This window comes from Etheostoma cragini, chromosome 19, assembly GCF_013103735.1.
Source record: "Etheostoma cragini isolate CJK2018 chromosome 19, CSU_Ecrag_1.0, whole genome shotgun sequence".
In the NCBI taxonomy this organism is placed as follows: domain Eukaryota; kingdom Metazoa; phylum Chordata; class Actinopteri; order Perciformes; family Percidae; genus Etheostoma; species Etheostoma cragini.
In genome coordinates this window covers 3,878,677-3,890,294 of record NC_048425.1, presented here as the reverse complement: position 1 = coordinate 3,890,294, position 11,618 = coordinate 3,878,677, and the positions used below count along the sequence as shown (strand labels likewise).

Below are 11,618 nucleotides of genomic sequence, written 5' to 3'. Positions count from 1 at the left end.
TGAAGAAAGCCCACGTCCTGTTCCCATTTCAAAATAAAAGTCTCAATTAAAGTTAGCAAAGAAGGGGCAACACAAAATAGACTTAAACTGTTAACCTAAACGAGATGTGTTTTTTTTCAATCTGTTCTATTATTTTCATCCAGATCTATAATATTACCCTAAAAAGCCTATTAACAGCTGCAAATTATCTTCAGATAATCTGTGTGGTCTCTGTCAAATGAACACATGCCATAACTTTTATTTTATATAAATAAACTATACCATATTAATATTCAATATCCAAAATGGCCATCTCTAACCCGTTAATTACCACATGTTATGCACTAAAGCAGGAGTGTAATTTCAAAGGCCAATGGAACTTTATCAGGATGTACAGTATCCTGATCCATGAAATAACTGGCCTTTAAAAATAAAACTCTGCCTGCCTCTATAGGGATTTTACATAGGGGTGTGTGTACTTCTCCACCCAGTATTTTAAGGAAGAACATTTTTTCATTTACATAGAAAATTGGTGTCCATAGAGGTTGAATTTTTCATTTTTTTAAATTAAGGCATTCAAATCAATTTCCAAAAAGATTCTTTTTGTATTCCTCTTTTTAGTCAACTTTAGCATGGGCTCCAAAACTTATAACGCTAAGCAGCACTGCATATGGGCTAGGTAGGAGACAATAACTTAGAATAGGCTCTTACATATTAACTTCAAAGAACTGAGTTTTACAAAAGTGCATGGCTTATAGTCATACATTTTTAACCATGTACCTTACAATGTATTTGACATAAATTCTCACCTTTTGCTTGTACAAATCTTGTTGCAGTATTCTGTGAGAAGTGAGGGTAAACAGATTTGTTTGCAACGTTAGCTGCTAGCTAGACCGCCAGCCGCTACCGCTACACATAATTATTTTACTGCAACGAGTTATCTCTCCAAATATCACATTACAGTCATAGCAATACTTAAAGCACAATTGTAGTACAATAGTGAAATATTAGAGTGCCTTTGTGTTGGACGTTAAATGTCTGAACTGCTGGTATTTGTAGTTAGAGGTACCTCACGCTAGCTTGACGCAGCTCAAACGAACCAAAGAGATGCAGCATATCGGTCAAACGGCGCATGCGTATCCAAAGATTTGCGACTGCAGCCGGTGATGGCCGAGGCCACCACCCACTCCTTCGAGCATCATGGACGAACGGGCAAAGGGGGAGCGCCTCGCTGAGGAGAGACAGAGCCGCTGCGTATAGGACACTTATGTAAACACGTGTGGATCAGAAGCTTTTGTTGCTTTAATTAAGTGTAATACAGCGACAAAATGATCACCAGATTTAAAAAAAAATCCAGATAAACAAGCTAATTTCACTGGCGTCCTTCCACCTATATAATTATGGGCATAGACACCAGATAAAAGACGTAATTTTCCTCTAATATAAAGTGTATGTATATTCTTGAAAACATTTAATTACAATAGTATGGGATTTTAATTTGTACACATAGGCCTAACATATTCTAATATGTGTATTAATGTAATCTAGTAAATCTGTTTAAAAAAACAAAGTAAGGTAAATAAATGTTATACATTAGCCTATAGAAAGCTTTCAGATCAAAAGAACATTGCACTTGAAAAGACCCAAGAACAAAGTCCAGTATATTGCAGACTATAGTTTACAGTAAACACAGTAGATCTAGGCCCATCTTTCACACTATTTACCCAACACTACAACTTGTGGAACTATTAACATCTCGGGAAAAACTATAACTGCACATTTTTCCATGAATCAGACCAGTGCACAGTACATAGGTCACCTCACCAAGTCCTGCCATTTCCCTTCTCCACCACCTGGCGGCGCTGCTGCTTTGTGTGTAATAAAGGAGTCTCCACCTGCAGGCTGCTTGGGCCTCTGTCGCTGTCCATGGTGCTGATTTAAGATGATGCTGCAAACAAACGCTTGGAAAGAAACACCCTGGTTTGAAAATCTAAGCTTGCAAAGAAAGTCTAAAATAACAGACACAGTACAGCAAGAAGCTGTCACATCGGGCTTCCTCTGATGCTTCGTAGCCGTTTACTGTTGATTTTGATTGCAGACTTTGGCTTTTGGCTTACTTTAGGTCCACCTTGTGGATCTATGTGGCAATCACACCTGGTTGGTGACCCCTGCACAGAGCTCTGCTTTTTAAAGGCCTAGTAAGTGATTTCTTCCCTTTATCGACCTCACCCTGCCGCCCATTAGAACAGCGATTAACCCTTGCGTTGTCCTCCGTCTGTTTTGCCACTTCATAAAGTATTTAGTCTAAATCATCTCTGGATTGTGTTCTTGTTCTTGTTAGCTAACTTCATCTCAATTTATTAACTCTGGTTTCACTTTCTTTCTTTCTTTCTGGTCAATCATTCTCATCTCTATGAAATTATACCTAGTTCCTAAGTTTTAATAAAAGGAGAAAATATGAATTATTTTGACTAATAGTTCAGATCAGAGGATGTTGAGAGGATCACAGTCTGGTACATGTTGCACGTTTGGTCAGGATACTGTTTTAAAAACCCTTTCAATTCCTTTTTCAAATGCTGTACATTTGAATAAAACCAAAATCAATAAAAGTAGAGATCTGATCCTTCATTTCACTTGGAAAGAGCGTTGTATGGAACCAGGCATGTTATTTTTGGGGCGATTTGGTGAAAAGAAAACCAAATTTCTGTCAAAACTTTGAAAACGGATCAAATTTGACCCAAGGAAAACAAGAGGGTTAAACGAATTTGCCCTGGCACAGTCAACTATGGCCTGTTGACGGATGAGGTCAAGTCTTCACTACACAGTAGTAGTGCAAGCATGGCTTGGAATCCCAGCAGAAGAGGTAGCACTGAACTGTATGTCATGACATTTGATAATTACATTTTGGGCTCAAAGGCCTTCTGATCTCAAACAGGACCATTAGTCATTGTTTAAAAGCGTGAAATGCATGTGGGGTTAAAGTCTCATTAAAAGCATTGAATGACGTGTAATTTATAAGAAGTCTAAGCATCTGCTGAGATAATCATGGTCATTTGCAATCCTGGACAGACCCTTTTATGTTTGTTTGGTGTAATTAAACTCTACCTGCATCACACTGAGCGGCTCATAAAAAAGGAGCATACTTCACTTTGACAGCGTGGGTATAGTACTCATATCATGAGGGTTTCCTGAATGGCTCAATAATCAGAACATGGCACTGAAACATAGTCAAGGCTAAAGGTTTAATAAGCGCCAGGTTCAGCTCTTTTCGTGGCACTGTGCAGCACTTTGGATAAAAGCTCCAACTGATTGGCAAAATAAAAGAACATAATGGTAGAATGGACTGGGCGGCCAGCGCAGGGAGCTGGGGCCTTTCCTGTTATTATTCAATTCCATTATTCAATTCCCCGAATGTCACAGCTAGATGTGTAGCTGTTAACCGTATGACAGGAGGAATGCTAATATGCAAATAAGACAATTGTCCACACATTAGAATAATATTTTAATAAATAAATAGCAGCATCACACAGAAAAAAAAACGTTGTGTGGATGACGGCATACTCATTGTATAAACTCAATATGTATCATAGACAAACATTCACAATTAAAATGGTGTATAAAAAAACAGCCACTGCATAACAGAATGAAGTTCAACACATAAAAAGATAGCTAACCCATGAGCGCCGGATCACACAAGAGCGAGACAAACCAGACAACTGGTCTGTATCAACGCAAATGACCCCCCAGGGTTCCAGAGTCAATGTTTAATGCGGGGAAGGTGCATTGGACAAGTTGTGTTTGCCAAACTCTTGACCAACCTGCCGCTCTGGCTTTACTCCGAGCCGTTTAGTGACAGAGGTTTTGGAAGATAGGTGAGACAGCTGCAGGGCTAAAAGGCAGTTTGGACAGTAGGATCTTAAGGTCCCCTCAGTTGGTATCAAAACGTTTGCTTGCCATGCCTTCTGAAACTCAACATGTGAAGGTGTTTTTACATTAAAGGTGCTCTGAGCAATGTCCCACATTTTTTTTAGGATACATTTTTTGTCACATACAGAAAACATCTCCTCACTATCCGCTAGCTGCCTGTCCTCTAAACACACCGTAAGGAGACCGCGTTAAACGTGTGACATGGCTTAGAGCACCTTTAAAATTTGAAAACTTTAAAATCTTGTGAGTTTGAACGTACTGCTACCTTTCTCACTGACAGAAAGGGATCCTTCCCTTTCTTGCTGTAAGTTAGATGAGAAAATCGACACCACTCTCATGTCTGTGAAAATATAAATGTAAATATGAGCAGATAGTTAGCTTAGCATAAAAACAGTGAACAATCAATAAGCCTGGCTCTGTCCAAAAAAAAAGGGTGTGCCTACCAGCACCTCCAAAGCTCACTAGCTAACATGTTATTTATGTAACATGTTCTTTTTTTCATACAAAAACCAAAGTGTAAAAGTGACAAGTTGTGCTTTTATGGAGGGTTATGTGGTAGTCTCAATTTTCAATATTGTGCTGAAGAATTGGGTGGAATTTTCCTTCAAGCGAGTACATATGCTCTGATTGTTTGAGCAAGGAACATCATAGAGTCTGATCATTTTCAGAGTCCCCGTATAATATTCTGAAGCAGTTCATGCTCGAACCAGTGCTGCCTGAAAACAAGAAAAAAGCCCAAATCAGCGCTCCTCAAATTTATAAATGTGAAACTTTGTCACTAAGCGGCTCCAATTGTTTCTATACACACCAGACCTGGATCAAGTTATTAATTGAAACCCCTCCAGATACTTTCTCTGAGTGATTGCTTCCATCCGTCTGGACCCCGAGCTGGACAGGATTGGCATCGGCAGAGACGACCCGATTCAATCAAACGCGCCAGACAGGAGTAATAAAAACACAGAAAAGTTACCGAATCAATCTCAGACAGCAATTTGAGCCAGGCCTGGTACACACACAGGTACACGGGAAACGTACAGTTATTACATTGCAACATACTGAGTTGGCTGGCCTGACTGTAGCTCTTTGCTTGCTCACAGCTGGATGGATCAAACACAACCCATCCAACTAAGTCACAGAGTCCTCTCTTCTCCATTTTCTCTCAGTTTTTATCTTGTTTATGTTTGTATTGTTGATATTTTGCATTTTGATTAAGATGAAAACGCCTGCAGGATTTGCAAGCTATTTGCATGTGCATTTTGTTGATTGCTCTATTGTTCTTTTTTGCCGTTTTATTCCTTTTCGAGTATTAAAGAGAGAACAAAATAAAAACTAAGTGAGGCAGAGAGGACCGTTTGAACATCACTTCAAACATGCATGATATTTGTAGGACGAACATTGGTTGCTGGCTTGCCAACATTAGCTCATTTAGACCTCTCCTTGTGGAAAGAAGAAAGAAGTGGTGCGAATGACCACTGTGTAAGTCTGTAGCATACAAATAATGGATGAGTTATACAAAGATGCACAGAACTAGACTGAAGGGACTCCCAGTACTTATGTTTCATTCTAATTGTATGCAGAGGTGGCTTCTGACCTCAGTCACTGGATTGGATTGGTCCAGTGCAAGCTTTGACCTTTGCTCTTTGACCTTAAAAGGGGGGATTGTGGGTAAAGAATATTTTTTACCTTTGTAATTTTTGCTGTTCTATGGCTGTAGGGAGGATTACCAGACTTAATTATTGATCAGTGGGGAAAGTGACATCTACTTTGTTAAGAAAAAATCTAGGCCTGAAGGAAAACTCAGTAATTAACTGTGTCCATCAGTGTTTTTTAGCATTTAAAGGGGTATCCCAGCAATTTAGTATTGCACTTCCATAACAATCAGAGAATTTAAGGAGCCAACTAAAACAAAGATTGGTCAAAATCAAATCAGCTGAGACTGAGATATCTTGACTTTTAGTCTCAATCTCCAAAAAACAACAATTCCCAAAATGCAACTCAATAGCATCTTTCATTGGACCCCCTAATTTCCCACATCTCAAATCAAGACTTTGTTTGAAAATATTTTAGTCTCAAGCGCAAGCCTGAAATACCAAGGTAAACTATGACATCATCAGGGTCAATTTTACAAACTTTAGACGTTAGACAAGCAAAACGAAGCTGACGCGTGTGATACTGTTGGAGGGGCCCTTTAAGTGATCATATAAAATGTTTTTCTTACTGCATTTCCTTAACAACACAAACCATTTAGCTCTATTGAACTATACCTACATAGCCAATCTATATGCATATGAGTTTCAGGTTATATCTCCTATATTTTCTCTTGTTGCTAAGAAATCTAAATTTGACACCTTCAAAATCCACACAATAGTGAAGTCTTTTTTAAGGCAGTACATTGCAGATATTTCAACTGATGAAGATGCAGTGCGGAGGGGATTCCGGCGCCTGTCAGATGTCGATAAAATGTGGGAGGGTGAGAAAATCAGCGGGACTTAGCTGTGAGGGTTACTGACCTGTCTTGATAAACTCAGGGACCTGTCTCTTAGTGTATTGACTTTCTGTCCATTTTACGCGACAGATGAAATCTAAAGCTATTTGGTCTTGGATTCACACTGGTGACTCAGGCCCAATCTATTGTAAAGCAGTCAAAGATCAGAAAGTTTGTAACCATCAAGTTACATCAAACTGCAATTCTTGGAGATGTTGGTGCGCTTTTCATCCTAAAACCCACCGTCACAGCATTCATCTAACATAGGGCTCTGATGGAGCTTATTTTCATCCAAATCTTATTGCTTAAATGTTCTTTTCTCTTTGGCTTTCAAAGTATCATCTTAGCAAATTTGGGCTGAGGGGTCTTTGGAGAGGAATGACTGATCTAATGGTTGAATTAAAACCATTCATTTTGTGTCCCTCAGAGATGATGTTGTGAATCTCAAACAGATTTCTGCCCTGCAGCTGATGTGGCCACTCTGATATGTAATCTGATAATATATGATATGTATATTAAGCAGGTGACTGACTGTTGACTTGTACGACACCAAACTCAAAGAGGCATATGCTGAATTTCCATTATTAGATTTGGGGAATATCGACATAGATTTGTCCTGGATTAATTACATTACTGATCCATCCAAAGTTCCACAGGTTTGGGAAAATAAAGGTAAGTGTGATTTGATCACAGCTGGGGAGGTTTTCTCTTATTTTATGATGGTGAATCAGTGATAATGATGGCTAATCTATGTATTTAGTTCCTTTTAAGAATGACATCTAAGAAACCTTTGTGTGCACCCTTGTATTCACATTTTTACTTTTAGATTGCTCCCTTTTATTTGAAACTTTATTGATTTTTGTTGGTAAAAACCTTTAGAAGTTGGGGTTTTAACTCTTTCCTAAGTGGTTGTGTTGGTCATCAGAAGCAAGAGGCTGACTGCTATGTTAGACCAAAGGCCTGCGCCATGTTTTTAGCTCTTTTATGCCCCTTGTTGGATCCAAGGGAAGGGACCTCTCTGTGTGGAGCGACCACCAGATGGCACTGCGAGTCCACCAGTGATCGTTGTACATTCCTTCATCTCGGTCCTCTCAGGCAAACTTCGACTGCAGCCTCGGGTGAGTTCCCTTTTCGAGTGAAATCCCTTTTCTGTCGGCTGAACAGTTTCATTATACATGCTGGAAAGGTTCATTCAGGTATATTTCTAAGACTGTCGCTGTTTGACCAGAACAAAAATAGATTTGGTTTAGCTTGCTTGGTGTGGAGAGAATCCACATAACCAGAGCTCGGACTGCATTTGGACTCGTGTGAAGGCATGAAGTTGTGGTTTGACCCCGTCGACGGCAGAGGTCGGCGCTTGACTCTGTAACCTGCATCAGAAGGACTTCATAACAGGTCAACACTGACAATAAGCTATTCAATGACTACTTTTCACATGCACTCCAAACCTGTCTGGATCTCAGCTGGTACCTTAGTCCCCTCCATGAAGTACAACACACTGGCTGCAATGCACACCGTTTATCCCCCATTTTTGTAATGAAAAAACAACATTTCCACGCCAAATAGAAAACAAACATTAAATATTGTCTTTCATTCCAAAACCTTTTCATCTCAGAAGCTCTCTCGTCATCTAATTTCTCTCATACATTGCTAAGTAGTGCAATCCAGGCTGGGGATAAGGCTCCTCATTTGAGATTAGTCCTTTCACAATAAAAGGACCCACTGCAGGTTTACAGCCAATAAACACGCTGTAGGCTTCCAGCACCAGCTTGTCGAAACACCGCTCGGCCCAGCGTCTGCAGGTTTAAAAAAAGAAGACGTTAAATAACAAGAAAAACACGCAATCACACACTGCTGGTGTGTTCTATGGAGGTGGGGCTGTAGCTGATAAGTGACAGCTCCTGCTTCACCTCCGTTTCCGGCTCCGTTTCCGAAAGCATGTCGATGTTGTGGCATTCAGAGAAGCTGTGCGACACTATTCCGATTTGTGTTTCATCATCTGTCATGTCATCCGGGTCCACCGTCAGCCTCCCGTTGTCCCCCCTACCGCCGTTGCGACAGTTACTATTGCGGTCCATGCCGGCTTTCCCGTGACTGCCCATCAGTAGGGGGGTCACGGCGTGCGACGAGCACGGCGGGGGAACCAGGAGGGTTTTGCAACCTGGTCCGGCTGCGTTGGCGCCCACATTGTACTGGCACCTGATGTAGCTGGAGAACGCTCTCCTGTAGGTCTTATTGAAGAGGGTGTAGACCAGAGGGTTGACTCCAGAGGAGATGTAGCCCACCCAGACGAAGACGTTGAGGAGGTCGTTGAGCAGCGACTCGTTGCAGGAGCCCCGGCACAGGACGAAGGTGACGTTGGTGATGAAGAAGGGACACCACATGATGAGGAAGAGGAAGAACACGATTCCCAGGACCTGAGGAGAGAGAGAGAGGAGAGAACATAAAGTAAAAAGAGGTAAAAGGAACACAAGAGAAGAAATTAAGAAAACAAGAAAAAACAAGCAAAGAAATTAAATGAAAGAGACAGAAGGCAATACAAGGAAACAATGTAGGGAAAAACAAGAAGATAACAAAATAATGGAGGTTTCAAATTTCTTTCAATGGAAAACAACAGTTTTAAAGTTAAGAAGTTGAAGTAATAAGTTTCAACATGGACCTTTTCCATTTAGTATTGAAATTGAAAATGCTAATTGAATGCTCTCTGATTGAAATGCCTGCATCGTACATAGATTGCTGTTTTTTAATATAATTGTCAGTGTGCAACTTCTACTAGGATTTTTATTTTTCGATTTAGGTATAAGAGTGCTTTGGTTATTCAACATGAATTTGAATTTAGCGAAGCCACCGCAGAGCGCCCTCAGATCACAAATGCTCATAAGACACCTACTTTTATGCTATGATTTACTCAGGTTAATATTGTCATGTATCAACATCTAGATAGAAGACATATTGTTTGGTAAGAAACAGTAAAATCTTATTTTGAATATTATTTAATTAGATATTGTTTGGTCTTGTAATGTCCGTCATATAATCAATTAAGGGTGTCACAATTTAGGCTTTGGACTGTTGAGGCGTCAGTAAGAAGAACCGCTTTTTTAAGACAGGACACATTTTTTCACATCAACAGTTTGTCAACACATGTTTCTATTCTCCTAATATTAATAACAAAGTCAAACTGTGCAAAACAACTCCCGGCATAACGTTTTCTACTTTTTAAGATTACTTAAACAAGTAGACAAAACACCCAGTCTGATGCGCATCAGATATTTGTTAAGAAGTTTTTTTTTATGGGTCAGGGTTATGGTTTACCAGGGTTAATTAGGTAACTAGTCAACTTACGCAAAAAAGAGTGGAGAATTGGCAGGCATGTCTCCGTCTCATCTGTAGTGTAAGACAGTACTCCATTCATTCAGTCATTTGATTCTTTAATTTGTCAAACTTAATGAATTAGGTGTGAATGCTAATAATTCCAGAACGGTAAGAAGAAGAACGGTACAACGGCAAGCATTTCGATATGATACCTCAATGTGTCCCCTCCCTTGTTATTGTTGTTGTTGTTTGTTTTACATTTCTTTTTATTTCATTTTTGATTTTACTTTACTCTCGATCTTTTACTTGTAGTGTTGTAATGCTAGTTCCAGGCATTTTGATGACTGATGTTTATGATGGATGTTTAAACAAAAAGTTTAGAAAAAAATAGAAATTATTAGTTTTCTAATGATATACATTTTATTCTATCAATCCATCAATAAATAAATTTTAAGAAAAAAAGAAGAAGAAGAAATAATAAGCTTGAAGCTTTGCTGTCTGGTTTGATAACATAAGCTCTTTGAACAACTCCAGAGGGGACATGTGAAACTGTGCGGGAACATCTGTGAGTTACCCGGAGGGACGCATCTTTCTCGGTATTCCAGGCAAATTTGATAACATTTAAAGTTGATGACACTACACACAGAGCGTTAAATATTGGTCCTTCATCATGACGACAAAGAAGATCAAAGTATACCTTGTAGGTGTCAACAGCGTAATTTGATACTTGAAGCCGAAGACACCGCACAAGTCTTGTGGTTCCATACCCATCTTTACCTCTGAGAGTATTTATCTGTCTGTCTCCCAGCCCTAAAAAACAAGTGCATGTTAAATCTCCTGACAGGCACTCAGCTCCCCTCTTTGTTCTCACCTTGGAGGCCCGCCTCTCGTTCTTTATGGCCTGCATCATCCCCCGTCGCCCGTGACAACCAGACGTGTCGCTCCGTCCCGGTCCCGCAGCTGGCGAGCTGAGCTGAGACGCCATCTCCGAGCTGGGGATGATGCTTATGCTATCTGACTTGGAGGTGCTGAGCAGCATGCTGGGCTCGGCTCCTTTCAGACAGCTCAAGGTGTTTCGTCTGCTCTGAGGGGGCGGGGCCTTTAACTCTGTGGGAGAGGGGTAAGAGCGTTTCGTTAAACATATCACAGCCGTCTTGGGCAGTGCTAAGCGCCGGATGGGCAATGGTGCCTCTACAAAATAGCCTCAGGAAGGAACTTGTTTTGTGTACGTTCAAAGGTTGTTTTAGTTGTGCAACAGAAAACTCAAATTTGACAGATAGTCTAGCTAGCTGGCTGGATTTACCCTAAAGTTTTGTCTAAAGTTTGTCAGCTACAACACAGAACTATGGGATTTGTCTGTTATCACCGTGACTCCTTCAAACCTTGTATATTTCACACAGTACACCCCACCGTGTGAAAGCATGTCAGATTGTGTGTTAACAAGGCTACTGACATTTCACAGGGAGGAGGACATGTGAAAAAGGTTAAACACAATAAGAATGTTTCATTCACACTTTTCTCTGTCGATGCCAGAGGATCGGGCGGGAACACAGTCAAGACCGCCACATCATGCAAATTGTTTTCAACTGGAAAATCTAATCGCTGCCCGAACTGATCGGACAGATGGCTGCTGTTTGCTCAGCCCCACAACCCAACTATATGCTGCTGATGAATTAGCTGGTATTCACAGGGTCTGCTGTCGAGGATGGGCAAAGCCTGTTGCGTGTTTTTACGGGTTTAATTTGAGCATTTGTAAGGCTTGGGGAGTGAATAAAATCTCCCAAAATGGGAAAAAATAAGGCACATCGGAAGGATGATGTAAATACATCCATGAACAGTTGTTTTTACCTTCCTTTAAAGCTATAGATCGTAACTTTTTTATATTGATGAACATCTGTTGCATTTAAGCCATTGC

The 11,618-nt window shown here is 40.3% G+C and overlaps 1 protein-coding gene across 1 annotated transcript in view; it reads right to left on the bottom strand.

The window, feature by feature from the left end:
• Nucleotides 1–5,588: 5,588 nt before the first annotated feature.
• htr2cl1 (5-hydroxytryptamine (serotonin) receptor 2C, G protein-coupled-like 1) overlaps nt 5,589–11,618 on the bottom strand; it is a 122,382-nt gene continuing 116,352 nt past the window's right edge. Inside the window, exons 8-9 of the mRNA XM_034857142.1 lie at nt 10,575–10,810; nt 5,589–8,808 (exon numbers count right to left, since the gene is read on the bottom strand). Coding sequence (XP_034713033.1) covers nt 8,236–8,808; nt 10,575–10,810 — 809 coding nt within the window. The 3' untranslated portion in view covers nt 5,589–8,235. The remainder of the gene's footprint in view (nt 8,809–10,574; nt 10,811–11,618) is intronic.